This window comes from Bufo gargarizans, chromosome 5, assembly GCF_014858855.1.
Source record: "Bufo gargarizans isolate SCDJY-AF-19 chromosome 5, ASM1485885v1, whole genome shotgun sequence".
NCBI lineage: Eukaryota > Metazoa > Chordata > Amphibia > Anura > Bufonidae > Bufo > Bufo gargarizans.
Window position 1 is genome coordinate 454,445,211 of NC_058084.1, and position 24,279 is coordinate 454,469,489.

The 24,279-nt window shown below is 45.1% G+C and overlaps 1 protein-coding gene across 1 annotated transcript in view; it reads right to left on the reverse strand.

Annotated features, from left to right (window-relative positions):
• LOC122938140 (pituitary tumor-transforming gene 1 protein-interacting protein-like) overlaps positions 1–24,279 on the reverse strand; it is a 67,969-nt gene that overhangs the window by 17,428 nt on the left and 26,262 nt on the right. Inside the window, exons 4-6 of the mRNA XM_044293469.1 lie at positions 23,436–23,550; positions 22,002–22,070; positions 4,135–4,181 (exon numbers count right to left, since the gene is read on the reverse strand). Coding sequence (XP_044149404.1) covers positions 4,135–4,181; positions 22,002–22,070; positions 23,436–23,550 — 231 coding nt within the window. The remainder of the gene's footprint in view (positions 1–4,134; positions 4,182–22,001; positions 22,071–23,435; positions 23,551–24,279) is intronic.

Below are 24,279 nucleotides of genomic sequence, written 5' to 3' on the forward strand. Positions count from 1 at the left end.
GGTCAGGAATAAGGAACGATGTTAGAGGAGGCTGCGATTGTGGAGGCTGCGATTGTGGAGGCTGCGATTGTGGGAGGCTGCGATTGTGGGAGGCTGTGATTGTGGGGGCTGCGCTTGTGGGGGCTGCGATTGTGGGAGGCTGCGATTGTGGAGGCTGTGATTGCGGTTGTGCGTAGTCATCAATGGTGCGTAGAAATAGATATATTTATGGATTAAGTGTTATCAGGTTGAATAGTGGTTAGAAATATTAGGCAATAATATAATAGCGCCTTTTGATTCCCCCGGATTGTTATAATGACATGTTGTGTTACTCAGGATGAATTGTTTTATTCACTATGTATTTTTATTGGTTTTCCATATGTTTTTACGCAGGATGAATTTTATTTAATTTATTATGTATTTCTATTGGTTATCCTACATGTATTTTAATGTATTTAAAATTTTTATGTATCGTTATTCACTTTTTTCGTGTTTGGACCAAGGCCTTTGTGATTGGTTGAACACGAAATATGGGTGGATAATTTGGGTAATTTAAGACGACCCTGAAAGGGGTTGACCAGTTGCCCCTGATGAAGCGCGAAAGCGAAACCCGGGTCGGGCAGGAGTAGGAGACGGTGTTTTATATTTGTGATGAGCTTTTAACCAAGATTGGCTTTGTGAGTACAATAAAACCTTTTTACCTGACTGGAACTATCAGTACTTCACTATTGGTGCGATCTCTCGATATCCCACAGGATTGTGTTGGAAGAGAGGAGTATTTGTGTGGAGGGCGATTTAGTTGTCTGTGTCCGAATATGCTGACGGTTCTAATCCAACATTGCTAAAAAAGCAGCTCGGTCCAACCTTGAAAACGCCAAAGTTATGGAGAGGCCGGCGCCTCTTCATAACTTCGGCGGATCCACCGCCAGCTTCAGGGCTTGTTAAGACCGTTGTCTAAAACGCACTCTTAATAAATGACCCCCAAAGGGTCTGCAAATAAAATGCGAATGACACACGGACCTCAGATCTGCGATTTTCAGACCACAAAACGGATACGGACGTCTGTAAAATCTCTCCAAAAGGCAAAGTATCATCTAAAATACAATATTATTTTTATATTATATTACACTTTTTTTTATTTTTTTACTATTTGATGCCTTTTTTTGGTTCTAGTTATACTGGAGCAGACCCAAGCAGAGGCTGATATTTCCTCTTTTCTGTAACTAACTTGTCAGGTTTGCTGTATAGACTGGGACAGATGAGCAGAGTCATCTCATTATCATTAGAGGGTGGGTAAGTAACAATGGCTCTACTGTACAATGGCTCAAGGCCTATAACGCAGTACAGTAACACTATACACACAGATGAGGCTCTGTATTCAGCTCCATTGTCACTCCTCAGTCTCTGGGGAGGGCAAAGGCGATTATAACGATCTATAATATCTTTAATTCAATTTTACAATACAGAACAATATAGGGATATACTGTATACTCAACCGCTGAAACAGGAAAGTGAATAGGTGCCGAGGGTCACCCTCCCTGACCTAATAAACAAGCCCGGTTATCACTGCTCAGCAGATGTTTTACATTTAGCTCTCACATTGGCGAAAAGAACATGACAAAGAAAAGGTCATCAGACTGAGAAGATCCTAATCTTACAGGGCAAATAACCCGGACAGGACCTTCACATGCAGAGCATTCACAACTGCATGAAAAGATGGGTCCGACACCAAGGTGAGGCCATGGTTCATTGATATATAAAGTCAGTGGGTGCAGCTGGGTGGGCTAATGGGTAGGGTGGCAATGCTCCAGGCCGAGAAGCTCTGCTCAGGTTCTTTACACACACCCTTGGCCATAAACACAGCCTAGCCAACAGCCTACACCACCATCAACATGCATGGTCGTCTCACCCAATAGTCAAAAACCAACATGTCTGATCCCTGATGTCCACCCTACACATAAGATCACTGGCCGATGAGCTGCAGCGGTCTACCTGCATTGTCTATAGCAGTGTGAAATCCAACTACCATCTCTTCAGAGGTTAATAAGTCTGTTTGTCCCCTCCCTCTACCATACTTTACCCTGCAGCTGTACTTGTTCAGGTCGGCTGCTGTGTATAAGCACAAGCCCACCACTAAATTACCAGGAAGCCAATGAATTAAGAGTGGATTTTCCTAACAGCAAATATATAATGAGGCACGTAACTGCTGAACCTCAACAGGCAAGTGCCATTCGCGCACATATTACCACTGAGGCCATTGATTGGTTGGCAGCAGTCACATGACTTCTGGTATGGAGGGGACAGGAGTAGCGGTGCTGGAACGGTAGGTCTGTCAAAAAGTGTTTGTTTGTTTACAAACTGTCCAGCCACCTCTCATTTTTTTTTCTTCTATAGATTCTGGGCAACCCCTTTACTAATATCATGGAGCTGCCCTTTAAGGCAGCATAACACAATATAATGGCTTTTAGTTTATGTACACTGCAGGCAGGCCTGGGGCCTTCATTAGGCCCAGACTGCCATGTCAAGACATCGGCACCCCGCAATGCCATTCATGGGGTGCCGAAAGGAGACAGAGGGAGCTCTCTTCCTCTAAATCACTATGATGCCTTCTTTGGTATTGACAGTTGCATTAAAGGGGCAAACGGCCTAAATCAGCACTTCTGCTTGTCCGGGCCCTTAGAGCCTCAGCTCTGAACTGCATAGGAGACCAGTGCATTACTTAAACTAGGCTGCTGTAAAAAGGCGGCGGTCTAGCCTAAGGCCTGTTAGTGACCGCTATAAAAAGGTGGTCACTAATTGATTCATGTTCTAGTTATTTATTTTTTCAAAAATGTACCTGGTGGCAGCCATATTGGAGCCATACAGTCCAGAGCCCTTTACACTGCCCGATGTTCAGGCAAAGAGACTTTATACGGATCCTCGTTAGCAATAATCTGCCTGTGTAAAGGTGCCGCCGATAATTGACTGAATTTTTCATGCGGTCACCTAAATCACTGTCTGCCGGGAGCAGATCGCGGTGTCTAAACAGCATTCTGCTGCCGGCAAACATTTTGTATGGGGACAAGGGATGGTATTAGTGATCGCTCCTCCCCTTACTGTGGAGGAGGTGATCGCTGCATGTAAATTCAGGGTCTCCTCCACTGACGAGCAAGTGATTGTCGGGAAGGAATGCTTGCTACAGTGGGCCATGTGAAGAGGCCTTTCCTTCCTGTGTTTTCCGTACAGACAGTGCAGCAGGGTGTGTGTGCTTTATAGCAGCTCAAAAGATTGGACAGAGAAATGTCATAGATTATTACAGTCTCCAGGAAGCGATGGAGTACAGCCCCCCCCAGAGATTAGGAGACTTATCTGCATGTGTATAGGATATAAGGTTACTATATTGTGATTTATCTAGGCCTCCGGTGCTACAATAGGACTGTCAATTAAACTCTTGCCTCTGCTTACTCTGTCCCAGTCTACACAGCAAAGCTGACATGTCAGCTAAGGAAAACAGGAAGAGCTATCCGACCACGACTAAGCCGTTATATTTCAATACTTGTATATGGATAGTCATATAACAAATACACTTATTTTCTGATAATTCACTTCCATTAAGACTGTGGCGAAAACGATGGTGCCCCAGACACAACCAGGGGGCGGATTGGCCATAGACCTTACAGGGAAATTTCCCGGTGGGCCGCCCAAGCCCTCCTCTCTGCCGCAACCCACCTGCCATCCTGAATTCAACTGATCTTGCCCACATCTCACCTCCTAAGCCTCCTGCTCCATATCTTAATCTGGGAGAACTGGAGGAGGACAGCAAATGGCATCTACTGATGGCCAACATAGAGGGACTGCCGATTTGAGTTGCCCCACCTTCTGTTAATTTAGACCCTCCTACAACATGGGGCCACTTTTATTATTTTTATTTTTTTCCAGGGCCACTTTAAGTTCCCAGTCCGTCCCAGAACACAACCCTGGGTAACTGTGCATTGCTAAGCAGGTAAGTGGAACAGAGGGGAGCGAAAAGTTTAGAACAGAAACCTGTAACTACAGCAGAAAATAATAACAGATGGTTCCGTTTCATAGGCCCAAACATCTGGCGTCTGCGCAATGCGTTGTATGAATCATTTCACTTTATATTTCACCAATTAATGTCGAAGAAAATACACTTACCGTATTTCTTCCGGATCTCATTGTGTTTTACGGTCCTTTCGTTCTTTCTGCAAAAAAATTATGAAAAACACAAATTCGTAATTTCGTACAGGAATTTGTACATGGAAGGGTTAATTAGAAGCAGATAATTTCTTCGATATGAACCTTTTGGTGATTTGTGAAACCTTACGTCTCCAAACCAGCTCAGTGTTGCTTTATGACTAGGTGTCCACAGCCAGGAGTGTGGAGATCAGTGCTGCAGTCGTCCTGGTCTCTGGGGGGCGCCACATAAGAAGACGTGACTGATGGGGGAAGTCATGTCACAGATCAGGCACTGGAGACAGGACTACGACCTGAGCCCTAGGGGGATCAAAGCACTGGGTGGCTGGATAAGAAGGGTCCTTGAAGATACGCTAATGAAAGGGTGTCACGCTGATGGAACCCCCCCCAATGATCAGCTGTAATCTGCAGTAAGGGTTCAATTCCTCTGCAGGGCTACCACCTGTGAAATAAAAGGACGACTACCACCTTCGCATCCCTGACATCTACACCCCTGACTATGGACACCGGGTCCTAGAGTGGATAGGGGAAAAGTTGCTTTAATGGGACAACTCTTTTAAGAGGGGTACTCCGGCCAGAATCAATGATCCATTGGAAAGGCCATAACTGCTGGATCGGTGGAATGGTTGGACTTGCCAGAACTAGGGACGGGGGGTGGGGGTTTTGAATGGAGCGGCACTAAAGCATGAACCCGGCCGCTCCACCCAGAGTCCGGTAACAGCTTAGTGCTTCCCTTGCATATATGCGGCAGTGCCATAGACGCTGAATGGAGCAGCAGGGCACATGGTGGACGACTGCTCCGTTCAAATTCCGCCTAGCTGTGGTGAAGGAACGTGGGGAACCAGTTCTGGCAAACACTGGGGGTCCAAGCACCCCACCAATCCAGCATTTATCACCTACCCAGTGAATAGTGCGCCTGTGCGGAGCGCCCCTTTAAGTATTACACAGCTCATACTGAATAGGCATTACTATGTGTAATGCTAGATATGCCAGGGCCTCCAGAGGGAGAGTTTCTCTTTGCTCTAGCTAATAGATGAGGGTCCACAATGGGGAACCCCAAGTTATTGACTAATAGGATATTTAACCCCTTATTCCAGTGGCTGGATCCAGGTTTCCACTGATGGCAGATATCGGTCCACAGCAGCAGATTGTCTATGTATTGCACATAGGAATTACAAGTGTCAGAATGTCTTCCGTTTTATAAAGCGCCTGATTTACATTCACTTCAAAGCTTACAGTCCGCGCTTACTGCAGGTGTGGGGTCCTTGGGGGTAACATTTCAGACCCCTCTTTGGCCGCTAAGATAAAAAGGATGGAGATCAATGGCTCAACTGTATAACCTGCAGCAGCTCTACCCGCGTAGCACTTAATGCCGCTCCAGCACCTTCATGAACTCCATCACCCCAATTAAAATCAAAAGATAGATGAGGTGGGAATGTGAATGTGGAAGGGGGAGCGGAGGAGAGAAAGATCAGGAGTGCAGCAGAGAGGCGGACGGACAGGAGCACTACACGGCAGGGCCGGGATGGAGCACTACCTGGCAGGGCCGGGGTGGAGCACTACACAGCAGGGCCGGGATGGAGCACTACGTAGCAGGGCCGGGATGGAGCACTACGTAGCAGGGCCGGGATGGAGCACTACGTAGCAGGGCCGGGATGGAGCACTACGTAGCAGGGCCGGGATGGAGCACTACGTAGCAGGGCCGGGATGGAGCACTACGTAGCAGGGCCGGGATGGAGCACTACGTAGCAGGGCCGGGATGGAGCACTACGTAGCAGGGCCGGGATGGAGCACTACGTAGCAGGGCCGGGATGGAGCACTACACGGCAGGGCCGGGATGGAGCACTACGTAGCAGGGCCGGGATGGAGCACTACACGGCAGGGCCGGGATGGAGCACTACACGGCAGGGCCGGGATGGAGCACTACACGGCAGGGCCGGGATGGAGCACTACACGGCAGGGCCGGGATGGAGCACTACACGGCAGGGCCGGGATGGAGCACTACACGGCAGGGCCGGGATGGAGCACTACACGGCAGGGCCGGGATGGAGCACTACACGGCAGGGCCGGGATGGAGCACTACACGGCAGGGCCGGGATGGAGCACTACACGGCAGGGCCGGGATGGAGCACTACACGGCAGTGCCGGGATGGAGCACTACACGGCAGTGCCGGGATGGAGCACTACACGGCAGTGCCGGGATGGAGCACTACATAGCAGGGATGGAGTACTACGTAGCAGGGCCGAGATGGAGCACTACATAGCAGTGCCGGGATGGAGCACTACATAGCAGTGCCGGGATGGAGCACTACATAGCAAATGATTATACATGTGCCAGGGCTGATGATGCCACCCCATTTTCGGAAAGTGGCAAGGGTGCTAGTAGCAATTGCTCATCCCCATACAGTGGAAGAGATTGCAGCATGTGAATGCAGCTCTTTACCTCTACAGACGAGCAGGCGATTATAGGAAGGATAATTGTCTGCTCGGTCAGCTTGTGTAAGGGCTCTTTCACACGAGCGGATGCTGTGTGGGTAATCCGCTGCGTGAAAGAGAGCCAAGCCCCATTCCGGACTGCAGAGACACAGAGCATTAACATGATTGATATTGCTCCGTGCCTCTCTGTGACCTTTTTACTACAAAATCACAGTGACAACTTTATCTCACTGATCACAGAGAGGCACGGAGCATTATCAATCATGTTACTGCTCCGTGTCTCTGCTGTCCGGAGCGGGGCTTGGCACTCTTTCACGCAGCGGATTATCCGCATGGCACCCACTTGTGTGAAAGAGCCCTAAATGTCCCCTTCTTCCCCCAACTCAGCCCCCCTGAGATGAGCACCGGAGCATTTCATGCTTCAATGCTCTCCCTTGCCTTGCTCCGAATCGTGCAGGGCCAGGGCTCTTTCAGCGGATCCGGTGACGTACCGGGTCTCACCATGGGAATGCTAAAGCCTGCCCATTGGTGCCGGTGACATCGCCGGGAACACTACTAGGCAGAAGCCTCCGTCTAGCAGTGTAAAAATCTAAGCAAAACAGCCCTTGTCCTGTGCGCATGAAAGGCTCCACTCAGAGGGGCTGCCTGGGGATATATCTCTGAACTCGGACAACCCCTTTAAAACCACCTCCCGACCGCTGTACGCATATATGCGTCCGGGAGGTGGTTGCTTTATTCCTCCTGGACGCATATACGCGTCTTCTCGCGAGACGCGAGATTTCCTGTGAACGCGCGCGCACAGGCGCGCGCGCTCACAGGAACGGAAGGTAAGCGAGTGGATCTCCAGCCTGCCAGCGGCGATCGCTCGCTGGCAGGCTGGAGATCCGAATTTTTTAACCCCTAACAGGTATATTAGACGCTGTTTTCATAACAGCGTCTAATATACCTCCTACCTGGTCCTCTGGTGGTCCCTTTTGTTAGGATCGACCACCAGAGGACTCAGGTAGGTCAGTACAGTCGCACCAAACACCACACTACACTACTCTACACCCCCCCCCCCGTCACTTATTAACCCCTTATAAACCCCTGATCACCCCCCTGTCATTGATCACCGCCCTGTCATTGATCACCCCCCTGTCAGGCTCCGTTCAGACGTCCGTATGATTTTTACGGATCCACGGATACATGGATCGGATCCGCAAAAAGCATACGGACGTCTGAATGGAGCCTTACAGGGGGGTGATCAATGACAGGCGGGTGATCACCCATATACACTCCCTGATCACCCCCTGTCATTGATCACCCCCCTGTCATTGATCACCCCCCTGTAAGGCTCCATTCAGACGTCCGCATGATTTTTACGGATCCATGGATCGGATCCGCAAAACACATGCGGACGTCTGAATGGAGCCTTACAGGGGGTGATCAATGACAGGGGGGTGATCACCCTGATCATCCCCTGTCATTGATAACCCCCCTGTAAGGCTCCATTCAGACGTCCGCATGCGTTTTGTGGATCCGATCCATGTATCCATGGATCCGTAAAAAATCATGCGGATGTCTGAATGGAGCCTTACAGGGGGGGTGATCAGTGACAGGGGGGTGATCACCCTGATCACCCCCTGTCATTGATAACCCCCCTGTAAGGCTCCATTCAGACGTCCGCATGTGTTTTGTGGATCCGATCCATGTATCCATGGATCCGTAAAAATCATGCGGACGTCTGAATGGAGCCTTACAGGGGGGTGATCAATGACAGGCGGGTGATCACCCATATACACTCCCTGATCACCCCCTGTCATTGATCACCCCCCTGTCATTGATCACCCCCCTGTAAGGCTCCATTCAGACGTCCGCATGATTTTTACGGATCCATGGATACATGGATCGGATCCACAAAACACATGCGGACGTCTGAATGGAGCCTTACAGGGGGGGTGATCAGTGACAGGGGGGTGATCACCCTGATCACCCCCTGTCATTGATAACCCCCCTGTAAGGCTCCATTCAGACGTCCGCATGTGTTTTGTGGATCCGATCCATGTATCCGTAAAAAATCATGCGGATGTCTGAATGGAGCCTTACAGGAGGGGTGATCATTGACAGGGGGGTAATCACCCTGATCATCCCCTGTCATTGATAACCCCCCTGTAAGGCTCCATTCAGACGTCCGCATGCGTTTTGTGGATCCGATCCATGTATCCATGGATCCGTAAAAAATCATGCGGATGTCTGAATGGAGCCTTACAGGAGGGGTGATCAGTGACAGGGGGGTGATCACCCTGATCATCCCCTGTCATTGATAACCCCCCTGTAAGGCTCCATTCAGACGTCCGCATGCGTTTTGTGGATCCGATCCATGTATCCATGGATCCGTAAAAAATCATGCGGATGTCTGAATGGAGCCTTACAGGAGGGGTGATCAGTGACAGGGGGGTGATCACCCTGATCACCCCCTGTCATTGATAACCCCCCTGTAAGGCTCCATTCAGACGTCCGCATGCGTTTTGTGGATCCGATCCATGTATCCATGGATCCGTAAAAAATCATGCGGATGTCTGAATGGAGCCTTACAGGAGGGGTGATCAGTGACAGGGGGGTGATCACCCTGATCACCCCCTGTCATTGATAACCCCCCTGTAAGGCTCCATTCAGACGTCCGCATGCGTTTTGTGGATCCGATCCATGTATCCATGGATCCGTAAAAAATCATGCGGATGTCTGAATGGAGCCTTACAGGGGGGGTGATCAGTGACAGGGGGGTGATCACCCTGATCACCCCCTGTCATTGATAACCCCCCTGTAAGGCTCCATTCAGACGTCTGCATGTGTTTTGTGGATCCGATCCATGTATCCATGGATCCGTAAAAAATCATGCGGATGTCTGAATGGAGCCTTACAGGGGGGGTGATCAGTGACAGGGGGGTGATCACCCTGATCACCCCCTGTCATTGATAACCCCCCTGTAAGGCTCCATTCAGACGTCCGCATGTGTTTTGTGGATCCGATCCATGTATCCATGGATCCGTAAAAAATCATGCGGATGTCTGAATGGAACCTTACAGGGGGGGTGATCATTGACAGGGGGGTGATCACCCTGATCACCCCCTGTCATTGATACCCCCCCTGTAAGGCCCCATTCAGACGTCCGCATGTGTTTTGTGGATCCGATCCATGTATCCATGGATCCGTAAAAAATCATGCGGATGTCTGAATGGAGCCTTACAGGGGGGTGATCAATGACAGGGGGGTGATCAGGGAGTCTATATGGGTGATCACCCCCCTGTCATTGATCACCCCCCTGTCACCCTGTCATTGATCACCCCCCTGTCATTGATCACCCCCCCCCCCCCGGTAAGGCTCCATTCAGACATTTTTTTTGGCACAAGTTAGCGGAAATTTTTTGTTTGTTTTTGTTTTTTCTTACAAAGTCTCATATTCTACTAACTTGTGTCAAAAAAATTAAATCTCACATGGACGCACCATACCCCTCACGGAATCCAAATGCGTAAACATTTTTAGACATTTATATTCCAGACTTCTTCTCACGCTTTAGGGCCCCTAAAAAGCCAGGGCAGTATAAATACCCCACATGTGACCCCATTTCGGAAAGAAGACACCCCAAGGTATTCCGTGAGGGGCATATTGAGTCCATGAAAGATTGAAATTTTTGTCCTAAGTTAGCGGAAAGTGAGACTTTGTGAGAAAAAAACAAAAAAATATCAATATCCGCTAACTTTTGCAAAAAAATAAAAAATTCTAGGAACTCGCCATGCCCCTCATTGAATACCTTGGGGTGTCTTCTTTCCAAAGTGGGGTCACATGTGGGGTATTTATACTGCCCTGGCTTTTTAGGGGCCCGAAAGTGTGAGAAGAAGTCTGGGATCCAAATGTCTAAAAATGCCCTCCTAAAAAGAATTTGGGCCCCTTTGCGCATCTAGGCTGCAAAAAAGTGTCACACATGTGGTATCGCCGTACTCAGGAGAAGTTGGGGAATGTGTTTTGGGGTGTCATTTTACATATACCCATGCTGGGTGAGAGAAATATCTTGGTCAAATGCCAACTTTGTATAAAAAAATGGGAAAAGTTGTCTTTTGCCAAGATATTTCTCTCACCCAGCATGGGTATATGTAAAATGACCCCCCAAAACACATTGCCCAACTTCTCCTGAGTACGGCGATACCACATGTGTGACACTTTTTTGCAGCCAAGGTGGGCAAAGGGGCACATATTCCAAAGTGCACCTTTCGGATTTCGCAGGCCATTTTTTACACATTTTGATTGCAAGGTACTTCTTACACATTTGGGCCCCTAAATTGCCAGGGCAGTATAACTACGCCACAAGTGACCCCATTTTGGAAAGAAGACACCCCAAGGTATTCCGTGGGGGGCATGGCGAGTTCCTAGAATTTTTTATTTTTTGTCACAAGTTAGCGGAAAATGATGATTTTTCTTTTTTTTTCTTTTTTCCTTACAAAGTCTCATATTCCACTAACTTGCGACAAAAAATAAAAAATTCTAGGAACTCGCCATGCCCCTCACGGAATACCTTGGGGTGTCTTCTTTCCAAAATGGGGTCACTTGTGGGGTAGTTATACTGCCCTGGCAATTTAGGGGCCCAAATGTGTAAGAAGTACCTTGCAATCAAAATCTGTAAAAAATGACCGGTGAAATCCGAAAGGTGCACTTTGGAATATGTGCCCCTTTGCCCACCTTGGCATCAAAAAAGTGTCACACATCTGGTATCGCCGTACTCAGGAGAAGTTGGGGAATGTGTTTTGGGGTGTCATTTTACATATACCCATGCTGGGTGAGAAAAATATCTTGGCAAAAGACAACTTTTCCCATTTTTTTATACAAAGTTGGCATTTGACCAAGATATTTCTCTCACCCAGCATGGGTATATGTAAAATGACAGCCCAAAACACATTCCCCAACTTCTCCTGAGTACGGCGATACCAGATGTGTCACACTTTTTTGCTGCCAAGGTGGGCAAAGGGGCACATATTCCAAAGTGCACCTTTTGGATTTCACCGGTCATTTTTTACACATTTTGATTGCAAAGTTCTTCTCACACATTTGGGCCCCTAAATTGCCAGGGCAGTATAACTACCCCACAAGTGACCCCATTTTGGAAAGAAGACACCCCAAGGTATTCCGTGAGGGGCATGGCGAGTTCCTAGAATTTTTTATTTTTTGTCGCAAGTTAGTGGAATATGAGACTTTGTAAGGAAAAAAGAGAAAAAAAAATAAATCATCATTTTCCGCTAACTTGTGACAAAAAATAAAAAATTCTAGGAACTCGCCATGCCCCTCACGGAATACCTTGGGGTGTCTTCTTTCCAAAATGGGGTCATTTGTGGCGTAGTTATACTGCCCTGGCAATTTAGGGGCCCAAATGTGTGAGAAGTACCTTGCAATCAAAATGTGTAAAAAATGCCCTGCAAAATCTGAAAGGTGCTCTTTGGAATATGTGCCCCTTTGCCCACCTTGGCAGCAAAAAAGTGTCACACATCTGGTATCGCCGTACTCAGGAGAAGTTGGGGAATGTGTTTTGGGGTGTCATTTTACATATACCCATGCTGGGTGAGAAAAATATCTTGGCAAAAGACAACTTTTCCCATTTTTTTATACAAAGTTGGCATTTGACCAAGATATTTCTCTCACCCAGCATGGGTATATGTAAAATGACAGCCCAAAACACATTCCCCAACTTCTCCTGAGTACGGCGATACCAGATGTGTCACACTTTTTTGCTGCCAAGGTGGGCAAAGGGGCACATATTCCAAAGTGCACCTTTTGGATTTCACCGGTCATTTTTTACACATTTTGATTGCAAAGTTCTTCTCACACATTTGGGCCCCTAAATTGCCAGGGCAGTATAACTACCCCACAAGTGACCCCATTTTGGAAAGAAGACACCCCAAGGTATTCTGTGAGGGGCATGGTGAGTTCCTAGAATTTTTTATTTTTTGTCGCAAGTTAGTGGAATATGAGACTGAAATAAAATCATCATCATTTTCCGCTAACTTGTGACAAAAAATAAAAAGTTCTATGAACTCACTATGCCCATCAGCGAATACCTTAGGGTGTCTACTTTCCGAAATGGGGTCATTTGTGGGGTTTTTCTACTGTTTGGGCATTGTAGAACCTCAGGAAACATGACAGGTGCTCAGAAAATCAGAGCTGTTTCAAAAAGCGGAAATTCACTTTTTTGTACCATAGTTTGTAAATGCTATAACTTTTACCCAAACCATTTTTTTTTTGCCCAAACATTTTTTTTTTATCAAAGACATGTAGAACAATAAATTTGGCGAAAAATTTATATATGGATGTCGTTTTTTTTGCAAAATTTTACAGCTGAAAGTGAAAAATGTCATTTTTTTGCAAAAAAATCGTTACATTTTGATTAATAACAAAAAAAGTAAAAATGCCAGCAGCAATAAAATACCACCAAATGAAAGCTCCATTAGTGAGAAGAAAAGGAGGTAAAATTCATTTGTATGGTAAGTTGCATGACCGAGCGATAAACGGTGAAAGTAGTGTAGTGCCGAAGTGTAAAAAGTGCTCTGGTCATGAAGGGGGTTTCACCTAGCGGGGCTGAAGTGGTTAAGCAATTTTTACAGATGGCCATTGGCACCCCTGTGACGCAATCACAAGGCACTGATGGGTTGTCCCACCAGTCGGAAACTTAACAAAGCCCCCCATGTCAGCCACGGACATGGGCCTATTAGCACTGATGGGCATGATACGCTGCAATACAAAAGCATTAGGCTACTTTCATACCAGCATTTTTGCTGGATCTGTCATGGATCAGCAAAAACGCTTCCGTCACGATAATACAACCATCTGCATCCGTTATGAACGGATCCGGTTGTATTCTTTTTAAAATAGCCAGGACGGATCCGTCAAGAACACCATTGAAAGTCAATAGGGGACGGATCAGTTTTCTATTGTGTCAGAGAAAACGGATCCGTCTCCATTTACTTACATTGTGAGTCATGACGGATCCGTCTTACTCGGGCACAACATCGCAGACAGAAAAACGCTGCTTGCAGCGTTATTCTGTCCGCGACGGGGACGCAACCAAACGGAACGGAACGCATTCTGGTGCACTCTGCACTCTCTTTCATTCAGTTCAGTTTTGTCCCTATTGACAATGAATGGGGACAAAACGGAAGCGTTTTCCCCCCGCTATTGATCCTATGATGGATCTCAATAGCGGAAAGGGAAAGTGCAGATGTGAAAGTAGATTTACAACATTTTTAACAGGTATGCAAACCTATTGTGTAACAATATAATATTCCAACAAGAATGATTGCTTAAAACCAAAAAAGTATTATTGAATATGCACTTTTTTTTTAAAAGTGCAGATTTAATAAAACTTTTTAGTTTTTCTTTGGTTTTAAGCAATCCTTCTTGTTGGGATATATTAAGATGTGAAAGTAGCCTTAATTGTAAAAAAAAAAAAAAAAAAGGAAAAAAAGCTGACAAAATGTATATAAAAAAAAAAAGTAACCCATATTAAAAAACAAACTTTTTACATTACAAAATTATTTATTACGGGGAAATAAAAAAAAAAAAAATACATATAATTGCCCTGGACTAAAATAATCCCGCCATGTATCTAGCACGATGAATGGCGTAAAAACACAAGCATAGAAAATAAATAAAGCTTGGCATAACTTCTCCCTGACAGGAATGAGCGGACTTCTTGGTGACATAGGAGGGGACGATAGCGGCGACTTGCTGACAGTAAAAGTTGTTGCATCTGAAGAAGCATAAAGAACCCGGAGGAATAAAAGTTTTATTTCCTTGAACGTTCAAGTAACGGAGAAAAGCAATATATTGCGGGAGTACAATCCTATCTGTGAGAGGCTGCCCTCTTGGTTGCGAAGTCAGCCGAACAAAGGGCCAGCAAATCATTACGTGACAAATAGGCGATTACCGCCAAACTGCAATTTCGTGTCTACTGGCGGTTTTATGAGGACGGCGCCTCCCAAGTCATTCTCTGCTCATTCTATTCATTTGCAAGTCGTGTGATAGGATTCATTCCTGGGAGGATAGCATCGTGTGCAGCCGCCATTTACAGGGAAGGGTGGTGTGACATCACAAGAGGGGGCTGCAATCCTAAACCTCATTACCGCCTCTCCTTTACATGCTGGGGAGAGCGATGGCGCCGACTTATTAACCCTCCAGTTTGCCGAAGCGTTTATGCCGACTGCTACAACCGACCGCACGATTTTTGGATCGAACACAGTTACCCAGCGTCCGGAAATTCCGATTGTCTAGTTCACGCCGGCGTAAAGATCAGAAATGACATAAAGGATGATCTTTACCAAATAATATTTCATAAACCGCTCCTTTTCTAGGCAATCCAGAACATCCCATGAGCAGTCCGTCTCTAAGGCCATGTTCACATTACCTTTCAGGAGGCTACTCTATAGCATACCTCCAAAGCATCCTCTTTTCCATGGGATTGTCCCTAAAATAGGTCACAAAGGAGGTGGGGCTTATGCAAATATGCTGAAAGTGGGCGTTCCTGTGACGCTTTGTGGGAGTTCCCAGGCAGACCACACAGTATATGCCGTCATACAACGGGTGATATGAGATAGACAGATTTATTTAAGGGGGGTCGGAACTTTATATTTTGGTTAACGGGAACCTGTCACCATGAACATGCGAAATAATCTGCAGGCAGCATGTTATAGAGCAGGATTTGCTGAGCACACTGATATATAGTTTTATGGGAAAAGATTCAGTAAAACTAATAATTTATACATTTATATTCCTGGCTGTGAAGTCCAGGAGGCGGTCCTATCAGTGATTGACAGCCCACCCTCTATGGTTCTGTACACAGACAGCTGTCAATCACTGATAGGACCGCCTCCTGGACTTCACAGCCAGGAATATAAATGTATAAATTATTAGTTTTACTGAATATTTTCCCATAAAACTAGATATCAGTCTGCTCAGCTCCTCCTGCTCTATAACATGCTGTTCACCGTGACAGGTTCCCTTTAAAGAGTTCTAAAATTTCCTCCACATAGCCATAGAATTTTCAATGCCTGCAGCCACCACTTGGTGGCCCACGGGAGCTTAAAGGGAACCTGTCACCATGATTTAGCGCATAGAGCTGGGGACATGGGCTGCTAGATGGCCACTAGCACATCTGCAATATCCAGTCCTCATAGCTCTGTGTGCTTTTATGGTGTTAAAATACCGTTTTTAGTGATATGCAAATTACCTCCTATGTGTCCTGTAGCCGGAGATGAGTCCAGCGGAAGGGAGCCCAGCACCGCCCCGCGTCCGCCGAATCTCCTCCTTGCCTGCTGACGTCATAGAGCTGCATTGCCGAAATCTCGCGATGCGCGAGCTAGCGCATGCGCAGTCTCGGCATCATGTTCATTCCCTGTACTGGAATCAGCACAGGGAACGAACTACGCATGCGCTAGCTCGCGCATCGCGAGATTTCGGCACTGCAGCTCTATGACGTCAGCAGGCAAGGAGGAGATTCGGCGGACGCGGGGCGGTGCTGGGCTCCCTTCCGCTGGACTCATCTCCGGCTACAGGACACATAGGAGGTAATTTGCATATCACTAAAAACGGTATTTTAACACCATAAAAGCGCAGAGAGCTATGGGACCTGGGTACTGCAGATGTGCTAGTGGCCATCTAGCAGCCCATGTCCCCAGCTCTATGCGCTAAATCATGGTGACAGGTTTCCTTTAATGTATACTTCTCCCACTGAACTAAAAAATAAGCTCATTTGGGGTATGCTCCCTCTAGTGGTGACAGTAGGGATTCAGCATTTTATCATTTAGGGTCCATTCACACGTCCGTTTTTTCTTTCCTGATCTGTTCCGTTTTTTCAGGAACAGATCTGGACCAGATCTGGACCCATTTATTTTCAATGGGTCCTGAAAAAAAACGGACAGCACAATGTCAGATTTTTTTCAGGACCCATTGAAAATTAATGGGTCCAGATCTGGTCCAGATCTGTTCCTGAAAAAACGGAACAGATCAGGAAAGAAACAACGGACGTGTGAATGGACCCTAACTTTACTAAACTTTCCTTCACATGGGCACAGAATTTTTGATGCCTGCAGCCACCACCAGGTGGCCTATGGGAGCTTAATGCATACTGCTCCCACTGAACTCAACAATAAGTTCATATGTGGTACACTCCTTCTAGTGGTGACAGTAGGGATTCCGCATTTTATCATTTATTTCTAAAGCTACTTTCACACTTGCGAAAGCAGGGTCCGGCAGGCTGGGGGAACAGCCTGCCGGATCCATACTAACGCTAGCCCACCATGCTGCCAGAAGTCCGCTCAATATAATGGGGGGCGGTCCGGAGGTCCGGCTGCAGCACGGCAAACAAGCCGAGAGGCGGCCGGACAAAAACTGCAGCATGCCGGACCCTGCTGCCGCAAATATGAAAGTAGCCTAAGGCTATGCAGGGTATTTGAAACTTTGTATCAACAAATTTACAACGTCAACTCATTAATCATGTGTCCTGAAGAGGTTAAGTTTTTATGAAATTAAACAGTAAACCTTTGTGGACCAAAAAACTAGGGTGGATATTCCCTTTAAATGTTCCTCTGTGCCGTTTCTACCCTTTAGGCAATAGCAAAAAAAAGAAAAAAACACATTACTCCTTTGTGACCATCATATCTGATTCATAGCCCCTTACCCAATGACGTCATCTCCCACCACGCAGCCGCTTCGCTTCTTAGGTGTTTTATGAAATATTAATGCATTTGTTAGCAAAAAGAACGCGGCCATGGTGGTTGAAGAATCAGCCGCTATTTCGGATCCTTCATAACTCAGGCCGGGAATTTACAATAATGTCACTTTTAGACGGTCGGACATTTTTCACCGCCAGTTGTGCCGAGCACGATCTGTGATTCTGGCAGTAAATAAGGGGAGCCGAGAAGGCGGCAGGCGGAATGAATTTGTGCGCCGCGGCCCTGTACGTTTAGGACGTATTATGCCTGATGCAAATCCATAACGTTCCCCTGACAAAGTCTTTTTAATCAATTTTTGATATATGCAGAACAACAGTGCGAGGCTACGGAACAGGCCAGAGAGCGCTGCGGGGGGATTTCGGAACTTTTCTCTTTCATTTTGTAATAAATAAAAGGACAGATATTAAAGGGTTTTCCTGTCCTTTTATATTGCTCCCATTGACTTTAATGTTATCAGCTCTATCCACTACTCAATGGACAGAGACGTAGTTCCAGCGCCAACGTCCGACACCAGAGCACCTGTAGAACAGCTGATCGGCCGAGGTGCAGGGTGTCAGACTTCCGCCAATATCGCTGGCCTATCCTGAGGACTATCAATACAAATGGACAGGAAAACCCCTTTAACACCTTGCCAATCGCCCATTAACTATATACATGCGGGGCAGCTGGCACATCTCTACACAGGCTTTTTTTTAATGTCTGTGCAAAGACCACAGAGTAGGAAGATATAGAATGTAGTTTAAAGGGGTTATCTGGTTTAGAAGACCCATTCCAAATACTCTATTAGGGAATGCAGAATTAAAGGGACTGTCCGCCTTGCCATATTGATGACCTATCCTCAGGATAGGTCATCAATGTCAAATCAGTGGAGGCTTGCCCCGCTGAGCGTCTCGGCCTCCTTGCAGCTCACCAAGCACAGCGCTGTCCATTGTATAGTGGCTGGACTTGGTACTGCAGCTCAGACTGAGCTGCTCCTAGGCCATGTAACTGATGAAGCTGACCTCACTAGCCTAGGAAGAGACTGCTGTGCTCATGAAGCTGATCGGTGGGGGAGCCAGGAGTCAGACCACCACTGATCTGATATTGATGACCTAACCTGAGGATAGTCTATCAGTATTAAAAAGGTTTTACAACTGATGATGGCTAGGTCATTGGTATCGGATCGGTGGGGGTCCGACACCCGCAACCCCTGCCGATCACCTGTTCCTGTGAGTGCCACGTCCTTTTTTCGTGCTTACTAAGCAAAGCACCGTACATACCATAGTGGCCGTGCTTGGTATTACAGCTCTGCCCCATTCACTTCGATGGGGCTGAGCTGCACCTAGGCTACCGCTGAACGTGTCGTCACTGGCCTAGGAAAAGCTGAGAGGATAGGTCATCTGTTGCAAAGTCTCGGAAAACCCCTTTAACCCTTGCATAATGCGCGAGCAGCAATCTATTCACAGCTGCTGCATGAAGCTCCCGGTTTCTGCAGCTCAATATGACGGTCGCTGCCTGACATCTTCTCCACTCAGTGACAGATGAAGCTGGTTGCTGCCTCATAAGCCAGGAATACGCTCCTGTGCACCACGGGTTCCTAAACGTTCACATTGTATAGGTGCGGTTGGAGATATGACAGGTACAGATAATAAGTACAGGGGCTGTGATCCCAGGGAAGAACACTACAATTACATTAAGCTGGTGGATAACAGAGAACAATAAACTGCAAGGACCTGTGATGCAACAGAAGGTGACTTCACGCTTAAAGGGGCTGTGTTACCAAACATCACCTGGATCTGAATACTTTTGTAATTGCATGTAATTAAAAATTTAGTATAGCCACTGAGTTATTCAATAAAATGTATCTGTATAGCGCCACCTGCTGTTTGCTCTTTTTCTAATTTCTCTGTCCTGCTCACTGAGCTGGTCGCACATGCTCAGTTTAAAGGGGTTATCACATGACTAATGTAAAAATGAAAATCAGAGATCATATAGTACATGACGGTCTCTTTCTAACAAAGCTAGAACCAGCCCTGTACCTGACATGGATCCAGAGATCCCCCCATTCATTGTTCTGCTAGATTTATATCAAGCTGACAGCTCAAGGGCAGGGTCTTTTCTGCTGCAGATCAGGGGGCGTGTCCATGCTCTCCCTATCACAGCTCAGGGGGCGTGTCCATGCTCTCCCCATCACAGCTCAGGAGCCAGTTGAATGATGGAACTGAGCATGTGCGGCCTTCTCAGTGAGAAGAACAAATAAATAAATAAATATAAAAAACAGCAGGTGGCGCTATATAGATGCATTGTATTGAATAATTCAGTGGCTACTCTAAATTTTTAATTACATGCAATTACAAAATTATTTAAATGCAAGTGCTGGTTTGAAAACTGTAGAATATTTTTTGTGGGACAATCCCTTTAAATCTTCAAGTGTCACCAGCCATATGTTCTGTTTGAAGCTGTGGCAGTTACAGGGAGTGAGCTGCAGCAGAAAGGACACATCCCCTGAGCTGTCAGCTTAATATAAATCTAGCAGAGCAATTGAAGCAATGAATGGGGAGATCTCTGGATCCATGTGAGGTACAGGGCTGGTTCAGGTGCTATATGATCTCCGATTATCATCATTTTTGACATCAATCATGGGATAGCCCCTTTAATGTCCCTCTCTGAGTAGCTGAATGCTATACGGATCTGCACTCTAACAGCTCTGCCTGCTCACTGCATTTATGGCATTATCTGGACACTCGGTCACGCCTTGCACGTGTCTGATCGATGGCCGGGGGAGTGAGAATCCACGCTGCAACATTAGTCCATTATGGATGTAAAAGGTTTACTGCTATCAGCACCCGAGCGGAGGATAAACAGAGCGCCACCCGGCAGCCGCCATCTGTTCCTCTAAGTGACTGTGTACAGCGGGAGATAGGGCGAGGGTATTGTAAGCAACACTTATTATTTACTGCTAGGACACGTCCTTCATCAAGCAATGTGCACAACAGGGCAACGTGACGAGCCAGGCGCAGGCGACACCGATATTATATTTATCTCTCTGCTGTAAAGAAAGGTTAATAATATGTTCAAACCGTCTCTAGATATCCCTGTCCCAGCAGTTATATTCTTGTATATACTAGCAGTATTATAGTAGTTATATAATTATATATAGGAACAGTATTGTAGTAGTTATATCCTTGTACATAGGAGCAGTATTATAGTAGTTATATTCTTGTACATAGGAGACAGTATTATAGTAGTTATATTCTTGTATATAGGAGCAGTATTATAGTAGTTATATTGTTGTACATAGGAGCAGTATTATAGTAGTTATATTCTAGTACATAGGAGCAGTATTATAGTAGTTATATTCTTGTACATAGGAGCAGTATTATAGTAGTTATATTCTTATACATAGGAGCAGTATTATAGTAGTTATATTCTTGTATATAGTAGCAGTATTATAGTAGATATATTCTTGTACATAGGAGAAGTATTATAGTAGTTATATTATTGTACATAGGAGCAGTATTATAGTAGTTATACTCTTGTACATAGGAGGCAGTATTATAGTAGTTATATTATTGTACATAGGAGGCAGTATTATAGTAGTTATATTATTGTACATAGGAGGCAGTATTATAGTAGTTATATTCCTGTAAATAGGAGAAGTATTATAGTAGTTATATTATTGTACATAGGAGGCAGTATTATAGTAGTTATATTCCTGTACATAGGAGCAGTATTATAGTAGTTATATTATTGTACATAGGAGGCAGTATTATAGTAGTTATATTCCTGTACATAGGAGCAGTATTATAGTAGTTATATTCCTGTACATAGGAGCAGTATTATAGTAGTTATATTCTTGTACATTGGATCAGTATTATAGTAGTTATATTATTGTACATAGGAGCAGTATTAGGCTACATTCACACGTCAGTATTTTTCTATATCCCGAATTTTGGTCCGTTTTTTGCGGATCCGTTGTTCCTGAAAATGTTTCCGTATGTCATCCGTTATATTCTTGCACATAGGAGCAGTAATATAGTAGTTATATTCTTGTACATAGGAGCAGTATTATAGTAGTTATATTTTTGTACATTGGAGGCAGTATTATAGTAGTTATATTCCTGTACATAGGAGCAGTATTATAGTAGTTATATTCTTGTACATAGGAGCAGTATTATAGTAGTTATATTCCTGTACATAGGAGCAGTATTATAGTAGTTATATTCCTGTACATAGGAGCAGTATTATAGTAGTTATATTCTTGTACATAGGAGCAGTATTATAGTAGTTATATTCCTGTACATAGGAGCAGTATTATAGTAGTTATATTCCTGTACATAGGAGCAGTATTATAGTAGTTATATTCTTGTACATAGGAGCAGTATTATAGTAGTTATATTCTTGTACATAGGAGCAGTATTATAGTAGTTATATTCTTGTACATGGGACAGTGTTATATAGTGAGATATGTGGTCTTAGTATTATAGTGTTTGTAGATGAACAGTATGAATAACAAACTTCCTCCATATTCATGCAAATGTGAACACCGCCTTAGAGGTTGATCAGAAACAACAGCTGAAAAGGTTAATTCATCTAGCAGATCTTATCTCTGAATAATGCATTCACAATGGCAGCTGCATGAAATGACAGTAAGCCCTGTACCTCTGTAGGGACTCTTGTTTCCTCTTCTCACGTTCTCGGATGAGATTTTCTTCTTCTGCTTCCAGTCTTCTAGACGCGACAAAACAAAATTAAACGTTATCTGGCTGTATACAGAATTTCAATTCCCTTTTAGCAAAAGTTACAAGGGGCTGTTTTACAGACTAGTGCAAAGCTTACTAAACACAGTCACCGATCTAGTCCTATAGAACAGATCTGAGAAAACAGGGAGGCCTCTCCATACCGTGTACCTCAGTCATCAATTTGAATGTCCATCCGTAATGACTCTTTTCTTCTCATTATAAAATGTGTTGTACACAAAATTTGGAGGTACCATGTTTTCATTCCTGTTAATCCCTTAGAGGAGTTGGCCACCTCTCTAATCAGCACTGTAGACTGCCGAAAACAGCCAAGCCAGTTCTCTCTCGGCTGGTTTTAGAACTGTTATAACAGTCAATGGTGCGCGGTGCGCTCTCCTTTACTTCGGGAGCCTCATGCTGGGGTTTAGGAGCAGGTCCAGAAGTGGGACCTGCACCTATGTGACACTGATCTCGTATCCTAGCGATATACCACCAATGTATAAGATAACAATACCCCTTTAAGCATCAAGTACCTTTTTGAGGGTGACATTTTATTTTTGTCATAAACATAGCCATATGACAGCTTGTTTTGTCCGCGGACAAGAATAGGCAGTTCTATAGGGGGTGCCGGCCGGGTGTATTGTGGAATTGTGGATCCGCAATACACTATGGACGTGTGAATGGACCCTTATGCACATGTGACCTTTTAATCATTTTTCTTCACCCCCACCCCCAAGAGGCAAGGTGACCAAAAAAGAAGAGTTCTGGAATAGGGGATTTTTTTTCTTACACTTTTTACTGTGCCTGCTAAATAACGTGATAGTTTAATATTTCATATATCAGGAGATATAAATATAAATAACTGGAAACTTTTTTAAAAAAATTTAGAACAACTTTTTTTAAAATATTTTAAGACGTTATTCAGCTGATTTTTACTTTTTCTTTTAATTAGTCCCCTTAGGGAGCATGAACCTGCGTTTAATCGCTTTTATTATTCACAGCAATACTTCTGTACTGTTGAGAATAGTGTTTTACCCGGCAGAGGCAGAAGGTAATAGGAGCTGTGACGTGGCAGGCCTGGGTGCCTTGAGAAAGTTACGGGGAATGGGTGGATAGAGGAAGTGCGCTCCCTCTGTCTAAAGGCTTAGTTATCGCGGTCGATATTGACTGTAGTAACCGACGGGTAAAATGTCGAGGATCGGAGTTATCTCCAATCACAGACACTGGTCACTTTCTCTTGTGCTTGCACACCTCTGTTAGCAAGCAGGCATAAAAATAAGGGAAATGGATATTTGACATATGCAAGGCTATCCAAACGGACCTTGAAAGCAGAAAAGTTCATAAAAAAAGTACTTACAGGCGCGAACTTGAACTCTTTCGACAGTAGCAACAGTAACAACAGCAAACTATAATACTCAGCACAAGGATTCCTGCCACCACGCCCATTGCGATGATCAACGCTTCAAAATTTACTGAAAGACACAAAACAAACCAAAAAAATTAGGAATTATACAATGGCGCATGCACAGGACAAAAACTACAGCTGGCAGCCATGATGAAGCCTGAGCTAATACAGAATCACGACACAGGAGCTCTACCAGTAACCTATCAGAGTATACAGGACATTAAGTTTGATTTGCAAAGTTAAAGCAAAAGAATCTAACATTTCATTTTGTGTCTACAGCTCCTATGCAGACTTATATGTCTCCATGGCAACAGACTACAAACAACACTGTGTGGACGGATCCTGCAGTTTTACTTCCACTACTTCTTGCATACACACATTTTGTAGATTAGAAAGAAGTAGTGGACAGATCTGCAGTTACAGGACAGCATTATCAGATTACAGTTTTTTGTTGTTTGTTACCATAGAAACACATAGCTCTGCATAGGAACTGTAGGATTTTTTTTTCATTAAGACTTTTTGTAAAGTTCCTTCAGTTTAAATGAATAAAAAGCGTAGGTTGCAAATGTGGAGCTTCCCTTTAAAAATTCCAACCACTTAATTCAGTTTTTGGCGATTATGCTTTATTCATTTATACAGATATTACTATTTTTTCTGTTTTGTTGTAGCAGCCATATTGCAAGTGTGACCATATCAGGTGCAGCCAAATCGGATGCCCCCTTTGAATTATGGCTAAGGCCGCTTTCACACTCGTGTTTTGTGGACGGATCCGTTCAGATAATACAACCGTCTGCAT